Source organism: Falco biarmicus, chromosome 7 (assembly GCF_023638135.1).
Source record: "Falco biarmicus isolate bFalBia1 chromosome 7, bFalBia1.pri, whole genome shotgun sequence".
In the NCBI taxonomy this organism is placed as follows: domain Eukaryota; kingdom Metazoa; phylum Chordata; class Aves; order Falconiformes; family Falconidae; genus Falco; species Falco biarmicus.
In genome coordinates, this window is record NC_079294.1 from 23553923 (window position 1) to 23573896 (window position 19974).

General features: G+C 38.3%; 1 protein-coding gene across 3 annotated transcripts in view; it reads left to right on the plus strand.

The window, feature by feature from the left end:
• Positions 1 to 82: 82 nt before the first annotated feature.
• Positions 83 to 19974, plus strand: part of UBR1 (ubiquitin protein ligase E3 component n-recognin 1) — a 75554-nt gene continuing 55662 nt past the window's right edge. For 2 of the 3 annotated variants that reach the window (XM_056346299.1, XM_056346301.1), the window contains exons 1-4: positions 83 to 234; positions 11991 to 12247; positions 14355 to 14433; positions 16553 to 16663. In XM_056346299.1, coding sequence (XP_056202274.1) covers positions 154 to 234; positions 11991 to 12247; positions 14355 to 14433; positions 16553 to 16663 — 528 coding nt within the window. In that variant the 5' untranslated portion in view covers positions 83 to 153. The remainder of the gene's footprint in view (positions 235 to 11990; positions 12248 to 14354; positions 14434 to 16552; positions 16664 to 19974) is intronic. The other variant, XM_056346300.1, reaches the window with a different exon arrangement.

A 19974-nucleotide genomic window follows, 5' to 3' on the forward strand; every position in this document is an offset into this window, starting at 1 on the left:
CAGCCCGCGCCGAACCCGGCCCACGGAGCATGCGCGCGGGGCGGCCCAGGCGGCCACGGGGGGTGGGCTGAGGAGGCGGCGCCGCGGCCGGGTGACGGCGGCGGCTCCTTCCGGGCGGTGACGTCGTCGCCGGCTGCGTCCCTCGCTCTCAAAATGGCGGACGGAGCTGACGGAGGGCCTCGAGCGGGAGCAGCGGGTGGCTGGCTCCCCGTGCAGCCCCAGGAGCGAGCCATGGTGAGGCTGTAGCCCGGCGCGGCGGCGCGGTTCTCTCTGCCCCCGCTCGGGGGCTGCCTGTGGGCTGCCCGCGCTGCGACCCCCGCCGCCCGGGCGAGCTTTTCCGGCCGCAGGGCGCCCCGCCGCTGGCGGCGGAGGGAGCCGGTGGGGCCGGGGCCGCCGCCTCCTCTTTGGCGGGGCTGCTGTACCGCCGCGCGCCGTTGTGCGCTCGCTCTTGGCGGCGGCACCCGCCGAGACGCGGCCGCGCGCCGTGGGGCCGGGACGACCGGGGCCGAGTGGGGGCGGCCCGCTCGCTGCTCCCCGGCAGGGCCCGGCCGCGCACCCGGCCGCTGCCCGCCCCTGGCCCCGGCGGCGCGGGCTGCCCCCGGCCCCGGTCGTCTGTGCGCGGGGAGCGGGTCCTGCCTTCAGCCCGGCGAGCCGCTGCCCGGCGGCCCGGGGGGACGCGGCTGGTCGCCAGCTCCCCGCAGCGTCACCCACCCCCTGTGCCGTGTCTTCGTTTGACCTCTACGTTATTAAACGAGATCAAACTTAAGCAAGCCCTGTGCCCTTAAAACCTTATAGCATATACATGCATCTTTTATCCTTTTTCTGACCTTACGTTTCTTAATTAAACGTGATTTTACTGGGGGGGGGGAAAGACTGAAGGCTAACAAATTATTGTTTTACAGAGTGCGAATGAAGCCACAAATAATGGAGTTTAGAAAGGGTGTAGATGGAGACGGTTGCTTGTTTGCTGAACAGAGTTACCCTCTCTTTTTCTTTTCTGTGAATTGCTTTAATCGTCTATGGATTTAATAGTCCCTCACTGAACACATCTTGGTGTTGCATCTGTCCGGTGGTGGTAGATAAGGGCCTGCTGTGCTTTCCTTCACAGCCTTGTAAAGTAATTGCTATGCTGCAAGCACTTCTGCTGGAGGAGTTTAAAACCCAGAAGCTGTCAGTTTAAGAGAGGGAGCCTGAATGTGTTTCAGAAACCTTACATTTTATGTTTTCCTGTTAGAACCTGAATGCATAGCATGGTTTTGAAGCTCTTTGACTATGGATGTTCAAAAGTCAAGCAGTGGCAAGCCTGTGCACCACTAAAAAAATAGGGGGATATCAATAGGAAAATGTTTACTCATAGATCTTTTCTCACAGGTTGCAGTGTTAAGCCAGAAACTTTATTCACTGTGCCTTTCCTGTCAGAATTATAAGAGTGTATACAAATCATGAGGTTGCAGTCTGCGACTACAGAGGCACTTCTAAAGTGAAGTATAATTCTGTGGCAGTAGCAGACCTATGTGTGGATTTTCTTTCTGTATTGCAAATGATTTAATTTTAAACTCGTGAAAACGTAATTCGATTGCTTTATAGCATCAAAAAATGCAACCTGAGTCAGGCAACTTCCTAAGCTTTGAGAGCCATGTCTAGGGTCAGAGAGGCACTGAGAATGATAGTTGCAATTGGCAGCAAAGCAATGTGATCAGCCTTTCGTTATTTGGGGACATAAGAAGCTGAGTTAGCCCAGGCAACCCATTAAACTGATAATAGTCATATTGTGAAAAACATAGGGGAAGACGTCGAAGAGATCTTCAGGTGCTTAAAGTTGATACTGATCCACTAAGTTGTCTTAATTTTTATGTGGTTTCAGCCAATTGAGAATCTCTGTGCCAAAATTATCGTTATTCCAGGACAGGTGGGTGGCCGCCTAGGCGGCATTGTCTGCCATATACCCAAGCAAACTGCAGAAATTTTCATAGGGAGTATGAGGGGAGTGTATTACATCAAGGGAGAAGGGGAGCTAGGCGTCTGGGCTTAGGTGGTGTCCGATAGCATTCATGAAGTCAGGTTGCAAACCTAGCTATACTGATGCCAGAGAGCTGTAACCTGGAAGCAGTACTCCCAATTTATTGTTGTAGTAAAGATGGTACTAGTTAGGTGGAACTAACATATCCTGATTGCCTTATGTTTTCACTGTGCGCAGCTGGTTTGAATGTTCTTTCACTGTGGTGCTGGAATCGGGAAGTTGAGGGACTGTGGAGCAGAAACAACTGACTGAATGGAGTGAGATTTGGCGTTGGTGAACTTGTCAAATCTGTCTCTGTGTCAGCCCAGTCAGACTGACTCTCACTTTCCATCTCTGGCTTTGGGTGCTGTGCAGTACCACACCGTGACTAGTAAAAATTCTTAGAGTGCTGGCTGCATGATGCAGGATTACCTGAATGATTCTGCAGGAGCAGCACTGATTTTGAAATGGATGGTGATGATTTCGGTAGTAAACCTTTCAGCACGCAGTCCAACTCGGTGGTTTCTTCTGTGTGCTGAACTCCAGCTGTTTGAGTTCAATGACTGCAGTTGGAAATACCTGAGTTGACTGTTCACTGTATTAGTTGAAGTCATGTCCTGGCTCTGCCCTCTATTTACTGTAGTGGCTGTATGCTTCCTGAGCTGAACCGCCCTGAGAGAGGGAGGGCTGAATTTGGGGTGTACTGGCACTGACCTAGTAATAAACTTCTCTACCAAACTTTTACTTTCTTTCTTTCCCAATGGCATCTTAAGTTTGCTTGGCTGATTGGTGGGCTGGACTTGGCTTGTCTAGTAGTTGGCTAGCAGGCATTGCTGGTGGCCTAATAAAAGCCTGCTTAGCAGGCTGGATCCATCCCTTTAGTTGGTTGTCCATCTGTATTCTAAACAAATTCCAGTTTGACTTCTGCCTGCTTTGCTGGCTGGTATCTGGAATATACGAGCAAGGTTTAGATATTAAAACATTTCAAAGATTTTAGTTTATACTAAATCTTCAAATTTTGACATATATGTACCTTCTCCTTTATAATTGTGAGGAAAAGGGATTCTTTTTCAGAATTACTGTCTTGTCATCAGTTAGTATGTCTATAAAAATGTATAGATGTAAGTGGGGTACTGGTGTTTAAGAAGAGAGGAGCTTCATAATGAGGAAATTGCCTTTAAAGGCAGGAAAATAACTGTATTTTGATTTTTTTTTTTTAATCTCAGAAAGCAAAACGATGCAGGTACTTGTGTATTCTAAAGTATTTCAGATCTTGTGTTGTGTGTCATTCAATGCTATTACATAGTTGAAGAAATGCACATGAGGAGCCTTGCTTCTGTAGTTGTATTGTAATCAAGCAGTAATATGGAGGGGATACTCATATACAGGTTATTTATTGAAATTTATGAAATTGGAGCCAGGCATCTTATTTTGGAGTTGCAGTGACTTCTGCCAGTTTTAAATCTAATCTCTCCTAAACTGAATTAACCTGGTTAGACCAGATGATAGTCCACATAATTTTATATCAGATTATGTTAAGCTAAATTAGTTTAAAACTTCATCTTTAGGTAAACCAGCATGTTCTTTTGTGTAAATAAGTCCTAAACAGCATATAGTCAAAGCCGCTGTTTTTAGAGCAGTGCAGTGTATTAGCAGAACAGTGTATTCTGTGCACTTGTATTAGTGTCCAAGAAGTGGAGTCTGTGAAGTTGCAACAGGTAACTTGAGCATCGCCTGCTTGCGTCCTTACTATTTAGCACTACCAAAATGCTTTTATTTTGTCAACGGCATTGGGCAGTGCTGTGTCTTCTCCTTCCTTGTCTGCTTTCATGTTTACTCATAAGTCTTGGTAATTTTTGTTGCTTTGTAAGCTTTGGTTAGTGCAGGAGTAATCTGTCATTTTGAAGGTATCTTTGCTCAGGTCTGCATAAAGCACACAAATTTTGGTTGCTGTAATTCTGCTATAATACTGTTACAGTGCTGCAAGAGGTATGTGACTCCAGGAGAATGTAGCTGCAAGTGGATGTCCCTGATAGCATGCAGCTGTTTAGGTGGTTCCTAGATCCCAGAGCAGTAGGCAATCAAGGGAAAAACAGGCTGGTTTTGGTGTACAGGGGAAAGCATTTGGGAGATGCTGAGTGAGTGCTAAATACAGATAGATATACCTGAATTTTATTACACATTCATTTTTGCAGAATTAGACTATGAATACGATGGATCTTAAAATTAATGGTAATTGGAAAATTGGGTGGTTGTAAGACAAGTTGGAGTACGCAGGAATTAATACAAAAACCTAGTGGGTTTTTTGTTTTCCCCAAACATAACTGTACCAAATTAATTAATTACTACTTTATAAATATCCACTGTAGTTGCCATTTCTGAAGTGCAGTGTGCTGTGAAGAAATTTGATAGATATTCAAGGGTAGGAGAACATGGAATAGACGTTAAGGATCAGACAATGAGAGAATCAGATTCTTTCTTTTGTTCCTCTGGAAACAAAAAGGATCTGTTGAATAGTCAGAACTTTAAGAAAAAGTTTGATTTTTAAAATCTCAAAGACTACAAATAACTCTGCAAAGATGATAATTTTGTTATTTTTCTAGGGAGAATAGCTCCCCCCCAATGTATTTTGCACAATGTTTTGTTTAATTGTGTGATACTGAAATCCTGTTTCCACTGTTAATGGTACATTGCGGTCTACCTTATGCTTGTTTGACCAAAAATTTTGGAGCATGAAAGGTGTTTAGATTGCAGTGCCTTGAAGACTTGGGAATTAATTCTAGAATTTCTGGCTACTTTGTTTTGCCTGTTGAACCTACTTAGTAGTATCCTGCTAACTTTGTAGCATATTTAGACTAGAGTGCCTAGTTGGTAGACAGTATGATAGAGATACCTTCAGCATGGTAGGGAGAGAACTATGGGCTATGCTTTTACTTAAGGTGTCTCCTTGGGCACCTGATTGCATTCAGGCACTTACCCTCATAAACTGAAGCTGCACTCTTGTGTTTTGGAGATGACTGTGATTTAAAACTGACGTCTGACCCCATGGTTTCAAAAAAGTTGAACAGCCTTGCTCTCTGTGTTGTTTACCCTGAAGCTGACATTAGTTCTAGCTGTCCAGCAGCCGAAAGGGTAACCAGTGGTGTTGGTGGTTACTTTTGCTTCTCTGATTGTCACTGGTTTGCTCTGGTTCAGCTAAATTGGCAGTTGTTGAAGACTACTGGAATCAAGGTAGATTTCTACTGTAGTCAAAGCTTTAGTTGTCTGCGCTGCTGTTATGAGTCTCATTCCCATTGGGCAAACACCTGCATCATTAAAGCATCTTTTAACATTAATTGGCACCCTGCTTTGACTTGGGGGCCAAAGTTTAAATGAATGTAGAGATCAAACAGTTCTTTCATGTCTTCAGGTCAGAGTTGATGTTTTGTTAGGACAATGTTAGGCAGTCTTGAATGTTACCCATGTTTTGCCAATAGAAAATAACTTTTGAAACCAAACTTGCTTCTTTCGGTGTAATTACAGATATCCAGAGCAGACTGAATTTTGGTACATGGCTGGTTCCCAGCCATGTTATATGAAGGAGCCATGTGATTGACCTGTCAGAGAACAGGTATTTCATGATTGAGTTCTAAATGGTCATTTTTTTTTTTAGATTAGCTTAGATTCTTTACTAAAACATTAGCTTTATTTTGTTAGAGAATGTGAAACACATCATGAACAGCTACATAGTGCTTCTGTGACAAAAACTAGAGGAGTTTCCATTTTAACTCCCTGAACTGTGCCCTTCCTGAGATAGTAAAATTTATGCTCCTGAAAAAATCATTTTGATTTATGGCAGGGAAGAGCAAATATGCTAATTAATTTCTAGTGCTGATTTCTGAAACCTCTTCTTTGGGGAATATAAATCTTTGAGGTTGAAATACATTGCCTTATCTCCTTGTTACTTTTACTAAAAATAATGCCTAGGTGTTCTGTACTTCAGTTGGATCTTATTTTCAGTGCATTAGAAAACTGATATTTTTAAACCAAATTAAACAGAAGGGAAAATTGAACTAAAAATTTAAAAGCAGAACTGGATATGGAAATGTTAGTTCAAGAATCTTTTGGAGTTTGCTTTCTAAAGAATTTTTAAGTGTTCTGTATAGTTACCAAAGAACTACTGTGTGGTTATCCTTTTAAAATGTCTTTTATAGTTGCTCAATTGCATAGATAATATCAGAATAAAAATTTTCTGTGATCTGTTGTCCTGCTAATCTCTGATTAACTAGTAACATTAGAGCAAAGGTGCATTGGAGCAAAGCAGCCTTTTGGATTTGGTATTTGTTGAATGGCACCTGCTTGAAATCAGTTGTCCCCCCAGCATTTTATGTATTTACTTCTAAAACCCTGCTTCTATCTGCTGTTTTGACAGGCAGCTGGTATTGCCATCTCGTGCTTGACAGATTTGTCATGTACAAACTTAAAAGTTTTTTTTTACTACTACTTTAAATTGGAATATTGGGCCAGATAAAGGTTTTAGTTTGTGCTGCTGGCAGTGCCTATTCCTTCATAATTTGTTATTTAATGTGTATAAATATTAATATTCCTTCTTTCACTGATTGCATCAAAACTATATTTTTAGATATAGAAAAATTTATATGGTCCCATTTGCACTAAAAGATCAGTGTGTTAATCAGTGCAGTTGAAGTAGAGCTGCCTTTTATAATATTGCCTAATACAAAGTGTTAGTTTGAAAAGACTTCAGAATTCAGACAGAGCTGTGCTTAGAATGTAAATCAAAAACTTGTCATGGAAGGTGGTGGCTACTGAATTAATGTATGTAATAAACCTGTTGCAATGATAAAGAAATTCTGTCACAGTGGTAAGAAATCTCATTTGATGCTTGATCTATAAGTGAAAAGGGAATTGAAAGAGTTTGTTCACTTTTCTTTTTCTTTATATGCTTTACTTAGCTCTCATTCCTATTATTATTTGCAGTATTCACAAATGAATGCATATGTGAATGACAAAATTGGGTATAGATACATTGGATATATGTGACAGATATTTTGGCTTTTTCATAGCAGTATTTGTGGGGAAATATTCTTCATCTTCTCTGACCTTTTCTGATGTGATGCTTGTTTAAAGGGTTTGGAAAAAGTTTATAAGCTGTCTTCTTAGATGTAGTAGAAAACTGTGTGTTTGGTTGGAATTGACTTGGGATGATCTGGGCATGCTTACACATGAGAAGGAATATTGATAGTCTGATCCCACAAAGAAACACACGTTTCCATGCAAGATAAGAGACTATCTCCTGCTCTTTCTCAAGTGGTATTGCAAGGTACCGCTCTTAAAGATTACAGACTACTGCCTTTGTTATACATAACTAATCAAATGGTTGGGACAGAATGGTTGCTGTCTCTGCTCTTTTGACAAAACTGCTTATGCTTGAGAAACATAGCTTTACAGCTCCTCTTCATTCCCTTCGTGTAGTTTGAGAATTATTGTAATCTTAAAAAAAGGAGAATGTGACAGGAATCTGTGATTAAAGGAGGAAAAGAGGTGGGGCTGGAGAAGGTTAGAGATACTAAATGTAAAAGAAAAGAGGCAATACGTGTCTTTGATGCATGCTCTTCACTAGTGTCAGTTTCCCAAGTGTCACTTTTGCCTGTCGTTTTAGATGCCTGGCAATGCCCACCGACATGGGGTGGATGTTGCTCCCTCGGCAGCACGGGTGGTGGTGTGCTGCTGCTGTGATTACTCCCTCAGCTCACTGGTCATTGTGGCGGTTTTTTTTCTGGACCATGCATATGTCTGTATGGTCATTCTTCAGTTAACTTTTAATAAAAATGAGAAAATGACCAAAAATCCAATTAAAAGAACATTACTAAGATTGCTAATATAGATAGTCAAAAGCTGAGAAATTTCAGAATTCAAATTTGAGGTGAAGCCTTAATTTACTCCAAATGTATGTGGAGGTGATATTTTTTCTAAATTCGGTAATTTTTGGTTTGCAGCCTAAAAATACTTTGCAGTGGAATAATGGCAGTTGGAGTGGAGTGTGTTCAGGTCTGCTTCGTCTGGACTTTCCTCTGTTGCAGTGTACTGGGCTGTGAGCACTGGGGGGCTGTGGAGAGCCAGTCGATGGTAGCATTTTAGTTACGTGATAATGTTTTTATCTTAATGGTGTTATCTTATGACCTCTGCCTCTTTCAGTACCTATTTCAAATTTATTCTTGAGTGGAGTCAAATCTGGAAAATTACTTTTCTGTGGGGCTTACTTGTAGAAGAAATTGGAATTTTAATAGGGATTGAGAAAGAAACAGTATTTCCCCTGGTGAAGGCATTTGAATCACAGGATGTTTAGGGCTGGAAGGGACCTCTGGAGGTCATCCTGTCCAAACTCCCTGCTCAAGCAGGGTCATCTAGAACAAGTTGCCCAGATCCGTGTCCCATTGGCTTTTGAGTATGTCCAAGGATGACACCTCCACAGCCTCTTGGGGCAGCCTGTGCCGGCGCTGGGCTGAAAGCTGCAGTGCAAGCCCCCTGTCTGTACTTGCAGCTGTCTTGTACAGCTCCTGGGCTTTTCTAGACTCGCAGCCTATCCCGTGCGTAGGATGGTTGGAACTTCATCGATGGTCATCAATGACCAGTTGATGATGATGCAGTAATTTATTTCCTCTTCACCAGTCAGTATATGATCAGCAAAGGAAAACTAACAATTTAATTTTTTATGTTTTTTTGTATCTGTAGCACCTAAGGACTTGACAGATGTGTGCTTAGGTAAAGGAGTGTTCATCAAAGTATTCAAACCTGAGTTTCAGTATGTGTGCGCAAAGGGACCAAGCTAGCATTGGACAGTCAATCTGAGCTTAGGGGTGTGCTTTATTTGGCAGCTTCTGTATTTTTTCATGGGTTTGTGCCTAGTTTTATACAGTAGAATATAGCATACTAAACAGATTTTGATGCAAGGAATAAATTACTTCTTGGAGACACAGAGGGTATGGGATAGATCTGAAGTTTAGCCTCGGGCAGCTTTTAGAAAGAAGAAAAAGAATATTCTTCTTGTGAATATAATGGGTATTTCCTGGGTAGCGTATAGGTTGGAGATGTAATTTAGTGTGTTTACCAGAAGACAGCCAGCCTGCTTGAGAAAGTTTTCTCTCTTCCCTTCTTCCCTTCTTCCCTCTCGTTCCCTATGTCCTGTCATCCCTCCTCTGAACAGCATTTAAATAGAATTAAAAGCTTTGCACAGGAATGCTTGAAATGTTTGTGAATTAGACTGTATGAGAACCCATTCTACACTTCTGGCAGATTTTAAGGAAAGCTCAGCCTTGTGTTTCTTAAAGCTATGATGCGCTCTGTTCCAACAACGCAGAAGCTAAATTTACACCATCCTTTGGGAATAGAGCTTACCAAGATAGAAGAGCTACAGACTGGGATTCTCTTGTGCTTTGCTAAGGGATCACTTACCACGCACCCCATGTGAACAAATACAGTAACCAAATTGGGAAGGGAACTTGCTAAAGCCATAGTGCAGTATAGGTAAATTAAAACAAAAACTAAAAAACAAATTAGAGGAGGGAACTTGTTTAAGGAGGAACATTAGATTATGGAGTTTCATCGTTACAGGAATAATTTACTTCTGCTCATTTTAAATCAGACATATAAAAATAGAGACGTGATCAAGGAATTAAGTTTTCAGTTAAATTTAACAGTATGGTATCTTTCTGAGAACCCCCAGCTAAGTGTGATATTTTTCTTCTTTAAGTGTTGTTATGCAAGTATGTGATAAATTAGGATTTCATTTTCGGTTGCTTTTTAAAATTTGGTGTCTCTTGCCCCAGGTAAGCATAATTTTTATTTTAAAAAATGTTGCTAGGTAGTTGAAAAAAATTGAACAACTTAATTAAAAAGGCACTCAGCTAATTTGTGTCCTTTCGTTTAGTTCCTTTAGCACTGTGAATATGTGAAAATAAATAGGTACCTATATATATGAGTGCATATCTGTATATGTATACAGAATGCATATGTATTACATGCATGTGTATGCTAAAGTTTTTATGACCAATATGATGGTCACAGTCATGCTTACTGTTCAAGTAATAAATCTGTTCTTGATCTAGAATTTTTATTAGAATTGGCATTTAAATAAGTGGTTCCCTTCACTTCATGGATGGATATGTAAGGATGGATTGAATGCTTGTGATTCTAGAAATCTGATTAGACTGGTCAACTTGCCCTTATAAAGTGAGGATATTCTAGGATGATTTGAGGACAAATTTGCTCTTCTGCTTTACCATGTTATTCATGACTTTTCTTTTCCATCAGTGTCTGCCATGCATTTTTTCCATAACTTTGAGCTCATGGATCACCATGATAAATGAAGTAATGGACTACCTAAGGGTAATGCTAAGGAAAATTGGTGGGTAAAATACCAGTAGAAGCCTTGGGCTAAACCTAAACATATTAGTTTAGCACTACAGAAGTGTAGTGTCTTGTTAAAGCCATGAAGAAAGTGTTTAGAGGGACTACAACCTGGAACAAATCTCCTTAAACAGATTAGTTTTGGGCAATGGATGTTATTGTTAATCTAGGCTGTTGCAACATTGTATCTCATTTCCATTTCTTCTGTTTAGGTTTTGTATGTAGACAGTTTTTTGTGGTTGGTTGTTAGATAGACATGCCGTTTTTCAGAAAACAAATATGCAGTTTCTACAGGTTGTTTGCAGATCTGGCTTTCAGAGTACCTGGGATTGCAGCACTTCGGACTGCATATATTCCGGATGAATTTCTTTTTTTGGAGAACTGTTCTGATCTAGGCGGTAAACTAGGGAGCTGTAACCTTACAGATCTATTATTTAATCCCTTAGCTCTGTTGATTTGGGGGATGGGGGGGGTGGGCAATCCAATGGTTTGATTGATGTAGTTTTCATTTTAATTAAGAAACTGGGGTATTTTTTGCCTTTCACATAAGATGATGTGCAGTTTCATCGTTCAAAAAAATTGAATAGTCTGCTTCATTGAGCCTTCTCTCAATCAGAATTCTTTGGGTGATTGCTTTGCTTATTTTCTGCTTGCTGGCCTAAAGGAAATTCCTTTTACAGCTATTTGTGAACCTGCATACATAGTTTTTTCTTGAAAAATTAATTTTGGGGTGTTAATGTTGTGTATGAAAGGATGTTGTCTTTAAGAGCCTTGATGGGTACAATTGTTACCTGATTTGCAGTGGGGAAAAACATGGTATTTTGAAGTAATGGGACGAATGTGAAGGAAATAATTCAGACTTGAAGGACAGAAATAGAACAGTTGGAGAGAACTGTTCTGAAACTAGAGTAGTTAAAAGTAGAATTAGGGACTTAAATTAAGAAGACTTAGAACCTCAAGTCAAAACACGAGTACTTTCTTTAATTGTCTTATAAATATAAAATTGCATTTTAGTCTGGTTTCCCAAGGGCATTAAGCTTACATAATCAGTTGGGGTTTTTTTCCCCTCAGTAGCTAGTCAACACTGACGACCAGTTTCAACAAGGCTTTACTGAAGTGTAACATTTTCAAAGACCTTTCAGTTGCTGCACGTTTTTTGATTATCAGGAGGCTAAGGAATGAATCCCAAACTTATTTCCCAGCTAAGACACAGAAACCTGCTGTTGCTTTTTCCATTTGTTGGCAGCTGAACAGACATCAAGATTTGTATATTCACTGACCTGTTGGCAAGCATGTAGTTGAAAATGAATTAGTGCATGCATTGCTCTACAGTAGCATACTTGCCAACTCTTGCCTCAGAGTGTTTTACTAGAAGACTTCAAGGTAACAGAGGTTACTGTGGTGGGTACTGAAAGGAAAATAGCAAAGAAATCCTGGGAAAACATGATTTCTTGGGTTTTATTGCTTGCAGAACTGACTTGTGATGTGGAAAAGAATTCTGGATTCATAGAAAAAGTGCTTAATGTTATTTTCTTTTTATTTATCTAGTAATTTATGTTTATCCATGCGTGTGTTTTTCTTGCAGTGGTATGATGAAAGATTCAACTTCCAAGCTACATTTTTACAGTGCTTGGCAAAACATGTGCCAAATATTTACTCAGCTGAAATGGACCCCTTGCTGGAGAAACAAGAAGAAATGGTCCAGGCAGCAATATTATACCCCTTGGAATGTTATTTGTTTGGGGAAGACCCAGATATATTCCTGGAGAAACTACAACAGAGTGGAACCTCCCAGCTCTGTGGGAAAGTGTTCAAAGGAGGGGAGACAACTTACTCTTGCAGGTAAGAATGAAGGTATGTTATCATGAATGTTCCCCATGTGAGATAAGTGGTTTAATAAAATCAGTTGCACTGCTAACTAGTAATTTCTTGCGTCATGGTAGGTCTTTACTTAAATGACAGTGGCATTTGCTTCACATTTCAAACCACTTCACAGTGAGGGAAATTGCATATGAAAAGCGGGCTCTGACAGAGAAATGGGAAAGAATGTGGAAAGGATACTAAAGGTGCTGAAAGCCATTCGTTAAAAGTATTGGATGATAGGGTATGAGTATGGGGTCTTGACCTGAGCTGAGCGAGAACAGGCATAAAAATCTGCGCACTGTACAGGGCTCACCCTTTCAAAGTCTGAAACGGAGTCCAGCATTTCTGAGCATCATTGGTCCTTTGCTTAAGCAATAGGTGTGTGACTAATGGTCATTTTTTCACCTTCTTTCTCATCCTGGAATATATGAAAGATGGCATTCCATTGATTTGATTAAAATTATTTTATTAATTATGATTAATACAAATATATTAATTAATATGAATAATATATTGATACTAGAAAGCCGGAGGTCTCTGGTGGACGTAAAGACTGCAATAATTAGCATTAATATGATACTGTTGTCATAGTTTATTGTACTTTCAGTTTATCTTAGAAGCCTAGAAAAATTCATCAGAAATACTGAAAGAATATTGTTAGGAATGATTAATTTTATTATGGCTAAAATACCCAGCCCTTAGAATTTAGGAAGTGTCGAAGTGAAAGCTCTATGTAAACTTTGTTTATGAATCACACTGTAAGGTTTTAATCCATCACATACTCTTCAGCTTTTCCTAGGAATGAATTAGTGTTGTATATGAAAGGAGAATGGTCTTTGAGGAAATCCTTATGTGTTTGCTAAAAGGTATATAGCAAATGCAGCATTGGACTCTACAAAGGAAAAGGATGGTCAAGGCAGTTCAGTGCTGCTGTAACAGCAATAACTCTGTTTCTGCCTCTGCAGAGTTCTTATATGGTAGCAGGCAAAAAGGCTAAGTTATGTATCTCAGAGGTGGTCACTTTTTCTTATTTTTTTGAGTTCCTTTCTTGCAAAAATGTGGCAGTATTTGTACAAAATGCTGTACTTAACTACTGCAACTGAAGTTAATATGAGTTTGCTTTAGGCTTCTAAAATGCTGAAAATAATAGATACTCTGAAATATTAAAATCGGAGTGCCTTGAATTGGCCATTCAAATCTAGCAGGCACTTCTGGCTTATTTTTTCTTTTAATTCACTTTGCAGTAGATTTATGGTAATAAATGAATGTTAGTTAAGTATTAAATTATTGTAATGATGATGATCATCTAAAGGTTTAAAGAAAATTTATTCTGTAATCATAATTACCATACTATTTTATTCATATTGTAAAGAAGGCTTGAACTAAATATTGAATGAGGGTGTGAAACAAACTTCATATATTGTCATGGAACGCTTGTCATCGACATTTTGCATAGAATGAAACAGCATTTAAAGCAAGAAGAGTGACCATGTTTTAGGGAAAAAAAGGCAATGTAAAAAAGCTTATGTTTGGAGCATGGGGAGGGGGAAGAATTAATTGCCCATGAGTGTAATTCTGGATTTTCAGATACTTGAGAGCATGACTGAAACTGTTAAAATTAAATTTTAAAATGTATATATTCTTTGGCTCATTTAATAAAGTAATTATCTTTAGACTTTGACTTTTAACTGTTTTGAAAGTTACAAACATAACCTAGCAGAAGTGTAACAAAAGTTTCATTAGCAAACTGGCTACAGTTGTTGGAAACAATAATAAAGGTTACTTCAGAGTCATCATGGTTTTTAATAGCTGCTGATTCTTAGCAAGAGAGAAGTATGTTAGCAACAAGTTTTGAAAGTGGAAATCAGGCATGTTTCTGATAGAATCTGATATAACAGGTTCAAGTACATGGTTCAAGCCTAACAAGATAAGCTTTCATCTTCTTTCTGTGATGTGGAGTAGCCAATGTTTTTGTAATTTGAATCTGTTAATCTCTATTCTTATTTTCAGAGTAGCATTTTCTTTTGTGCATGAAAATTCTGTGTGTTTGTTTGAGAAAGTTTTCCAGTTACCATCTTTGTTGCAGAGACTGTGCAGTTGATCCAACTTGTGTACTCTGTATGGACTGCTTCCAGAATAGCATTCACAAGAACCACCGGTACAAGGTAGAAAAATCTTAGATTAAGAAATTGTACTTTTAGCTTTAGAGAAGAATTTTTGAGGATATAATAAACTGCATATAAACCATATAGTAATTTTTATTTCAAAACATAAAATCTGGGATTAGTTATTTATCTGTTTCTCAAGTTTCTAACTATGAAAAGCCTCTTTTAAGAATAATAACTTTCTAATTCAAGAACCAATGGGTAAGAAAGTGTTTATGAATGCATACGTTGTTACTCTGGCAATATCACAGAAGCGTATGTCAGAGCAAAAAGCTGTGACTGAAAATGACGGTCATGTCCTGAGTCCCAGTCAGTACTCTTTGGAAATTTAGAATGAGAAGGGCCATTACTTCAGCACTTTCATCACTGATGAAGTCTCTGTGTTTCTACTCTGTTCTTCCATTTAGATTTCTGTAAACTACTTTGTGCTTAGTGTGGACTATGATACAGTTAAAACAAATGTTAAGCATCAGTTTTTTTGAGGAGATTGTTCTAGAATTGGATCATCTCTTTCTGATAACCTTTTGATTCTCTTTAATCCAAATCTATGTTATCTTTGAGAGATACTCATGCTTTAATTAAAGAAGGATCTTTTAAATATTCTTAGCTAGCTCATTGCCTAAACTGTCATCTACTATTTCCTTCCCAGGCCCCCTTTTTTGCTCGCCCTCTTCACTGGGCACTCTGTAATTTCAACAGCCTTGGAAGCAGAAATGGAAAATGATACATTCTCATTTTCAAAGCTGGTCTAATTCTGCCTGCTGCAAGAGGCAAGAAAATATACAGAAGCATCATGTATTCAAATCGATTGTCTTTCATGAGCAAAAAGTGGGCTAGATGTTTTTTCAGCTATTCCTTCTATTCATTGACATGACATCCATTGAAGAGATTTGACTTGTATTATCAGTTAGTCATAAATCCCCTTCAAGCTGGTATGTTTCAATGAGAGACAGTTTTGAAGAAGAACCTAGCATTCTCAACATTAACTGGGACTGAAATACTATATTCTGCCCCTCTGTATGAGACCTTGTATACTGATCTGAAAATGTATTGTAAATATTGATTCAAAGATGCCCAAAACTACTTGGATAATGCAAATATAACTTCCATATACACATGCACGTGCACACACTTCACAGAGGTAGGGTGAAAACTAGAGGAAATAGTAGCGATTACAGAGCAATTTGGGATCACGGCTGGGCTGAGGAGCTGTTGTCCTTTCCCTTTTCAGTAACTTCTTCAGGCAAAACACCAGCCATGGAAATAGGTGGTCAGATGGGAGCAGATTTACTGCATTTCCCTTTTAAAGATGCAGCCTAAATAATACAGATTATGCTTTTTATAGATCCGTAGAATATCTGGAAGGGACCTAAGGAGGTCACGTAGTCCAACCTCCTGCTTGAAGTACGTCTAATTAGATCAGGTTATTCTAAAATGTTTCAAGTAAATAACAAATTTTTTAAAGTCTTTTTATTGGGTCACTTTAGTGTTTTTATAATTATTTTAGGATTGAGAATTTAGAGTAAGCTGAAGATAATTATTTTTGCCTGAGTTTTGTCAGAACTTTTTGCTAGAGGTGAAGGGTCAGAATTTGTACTTTTCTGGAAGTGTAATGCAAAGGTAAAGTTGCAGGAATGTATTTAGGTGCTGATTATATCTTATTTTCTTTGTTTAGAAGTAGAGATACTACTAAACGTTCAATATATGCATGTTCTTGTTTATATTGTTTTCTAACTTTACTAAGTATATTGTAAAGAAGGGTTTAAATAAATTTGCTATTATTTTGCTAATAAAATCAGGAAGCACTTATTCATCAGTCCTAGGCTTTTTCACACTTTCTAGTTAAATTTGTTTGACTTGCATACCTTTTGCAGCAGCAACTGTATTTCTTGCTTTATTTTCTGCTTCAAAAAGTTTAGGTTTTTCTCCCGCACTCCTTTGATAAGTCTCCTTTTATCTAAGAAAAGAAAAAAAATGTAGTTAATCCATTGGTTATGTAGTGATTCTTGTATTTTGTAACTAGGTATTTATATTTGTGTTTAACTTAAATAATGCATGTTTCTATTTCTCTTGCTTTTTATGTGCATATTTCATGACTGAAATACATGTTTTTTTACAGATGCATAGCTCCACTGGAGGCGGATTTTGTGACTGTGGGGATACAGAGGCATGGAAGGCTGGACCACTGTGTACTAAACATGAGCCTGGAGCATCAGGTTCTCCAAAAGAAGTAAGAATATTGCTTAAAGTGAAAGACAAAATATTGTAAATATCTCCTTTTTAAAAAAGTTTTGTTTCCTGTGTATGGGAGTACATATATTGTATAATTCATGTAGCAGGTCCAATTGAGCTGAATCAGGATTTCCTTGATCAAGGTGTTTGGGGGCCAAATGTATATATTGGACATCCTTTTGTCTCTGAACAAAAGGCAAAATCCAATAGAACAGTTCTATCTTAAGCATTTCTGTCTTTGGTTCAGAATTTAAATTGCAGTTTCTTGCTCTTTTCTTTGCTGTGTGTATTATTCAGTTCCTGTTGATAAATAATGGGTTTCCCAGGGGTTAGTAAATGTTTAGATATAGTGCTTGATTTTAATATTTTCTCTTTTTCTTTATTACTGAACAGGTTTTTTTGGGGTTTTTTGTCAGTTACGTCTGTGTGATCTGTCACTGTGACTAAAAGAAGTCCTTATGCTTTAAAACTAACCTTATGGTAGGATGCATCGTGCTTTTATTATACTTGTTCAAGCAGCACATAAACAAAAAATATGCCATCTTATAAGCAGTTCTCGAAGAGAATATAAGCAAATCAGTTGCTTCAGGTAAAATTGTTTTTTCAGAGTCCTACATTCTGAGATAACCAGGACAAAAAAACCTTAGCATTTCTCATTGCACATAGACCCCTAATTCCTCCTGGCTTTGTTGCAAAAATACTGTTCATTATAATCTAGCAAAAAATCAAATGGAAAAGGCATAAAGAGCACTGACCTTGCAGAAAAATGTGACAAAGATATTTCCTTCACTCATTCCTCCTTCAAAAAAACCATGAGACTGAAAAGTCCTTGATGTAGTATAACCATTACTTAGCAACAACCAAAACCATCAGTGTGCTATCAACATTGCTCTCACACCAAATCCAAAACAAAGCACTGCACCAGCTACTAAGAAGAAAATGAACTCTATTTCAGCTGAAACCAGGACAATAAGTGATATTACTCAGGTGACCAGTTTCTTACAGACAGTAGCATATGTTATGGATTTCACCTGTCATGGCTCACAAAAAAAAATAATCACACAGATACCTGGATGAATGTGGGCCTATGAGGCACATTCAGAACTTTAACAAAGAGATTCTAAACAAAATACATTGTATCTCCCCGCGTTAAAAGTCTTCTGTTCTAATTCAATAGATCTTCTAACAGTTGTTTCAGTACTTTACTTTTGAGAATCATAGTATTTTTTGGTTCCATCAACTCTGACCAGAGTCCCTAAAATGGTTTATGAAATGTTTACCTCCAACTGGGGAACCTGTTTCTCTGCAAGGTACAGATTTTGACCTCACAGATATGGTATTTGCATCTGTGACAGCATATTCTGGTTTTTACCTCCCTTTTCTTTAGAACAACTTTTTCATAACAACAAAATAATTAAAAAAAATGTTAGGATAGACACCAATACCATTATCAATAGAAGTTTATCACATGCTTGTCAAGCAACAAGCAGTCTTTTCTGGATGATCCTGACCACTGTTCTTTTGATTACTCTAAGGGCAGAGGATGTATCTTGCTAGGGTGTTCATAAACTTACTCTGATAAGGTAGGAGCAAGTAAGAAGAGGGATATGTTTGCAATATGTTTGTCTGCTATGCAGAACGTGGTAAAAATGTGCTTAGGAACTGGCTGCTATTTTTAAAAGGTAGATTAAGTTTATAGTTTGATCTACAGAGTGACCTCTTCTTGAAAATGAGCCCCGAGTAGAGGACAGGTTTCAATCTGCAACATCAAAGATAAGCACCAGAGTTTTTAGCATTTCTGAGATAACGAGGTGAGCATTAGTAAAATACAGCATTAAAAAAAAATTACAGTGAGGAGATATTTATGAAGCTTGGTGTGTATGTAATATGGGCTCAGAAAAGCAACCCTTCATTTAGAATCCCTACTCCAGGCTTTTAGGAGTCATCTGTTCTCTATTGGTTCCAAACTGATGTCTTTTATTATGCTTGTATATAAAACCTTTTTGCCTAAATCTTTCCTTAAAAACAGATAACTGAGAATTCATGTCTGAGATAAAAATACTTTCCAGGTCCATTTGTTTACCTTTTCAAAAAAATAAAAAAATTGGTGGTTAGTTATTTTTAAACTTTGAACATACTTAGTTCATTCTTCCATGATTCTGTTTTTTGAAGCTTTACTTGAAGCTTAAACTACACATTTTTGGGCATAGTTCTGAGGCAATTCTATTTTCACACTTTCAATTTACATTAGCTGTATCTTAATTCATTTTAGTGTGACTTCTACTAATGGGGATAGCATCGCAGGTGGCATTGTATCATTTAACTTTTCACTACTTGTATGAGTGCAATCCCCACTTTCAGCAGTTTGTAAATCCTTTGATGTGGTTTCCTTCGGTTTGTTCTACAGACTGAAGGAGAGCAGTATGTCTTACTACAGGGTTCTTGTTCGGAGTATCTCTGTGCGCAGCTCTATTTTCCTACAGCTCTTATCATTTTTGCTTAATGTGTTACTGCTTAAAAAGCCAAACTCCTAAGAAATACAGGGGGAAAAAAATGAGTATATTTACAACTCAATTCAACTAGATTATTCATAGTGCTGTGGTTTTTTCATCCTTCTCCAAACTTTATGATGATGATAGCTTTGTCAGTCTGGGGGGAAAAAAAAAAATTACCGTAGACATTACATTCTTAATGTCTACCAAGATCTACTATGAGCTTATCCAAAACTAAGTATATACACACAGTGGTATTTGTAGACCATGATTTCATTGGCAGACGTTTCAGATTTTATGTTTGGCTCCAAATTATTCTTCTAATGCTTATGAGGTCAGAAAACTGTTCAGTGCTTTGGAAGCAGTTGATCATGGTAATGTATTTTCAATTATCTTCCACTGTGTTTTTAGCTTTTCCATTATATGGACACAACATGTTTTTACTTGGTTTTTAATTATATTTTTAAAGCAATCTGCTTCATAAATGGATAAATGTGACTGTAGTAGACTGAAGAATTTTTCAGAAACATGATTCTTAGCTATATTAAACACATCACTCTTTCTGTTCTTTTATATTTAACATATGCCAGTTTGTAGAGGTGAGAGTGCCCATAGTACTTGGGATTAAGTCACATGTGAAAAGCTTTATTTTTGGAACAGATCTTTGTTTCTCATCTTTTCTGACTTTGGCAAATCCATACGTACTCAGATTTTGTAGGCAGTTTGGGTCATCCCAAAATTATAGGAAACTTTGTGTGAATACTCGAAAATATCACCTTCTGTCATATTTATATACAAAATTAATGGATTTGGTTGT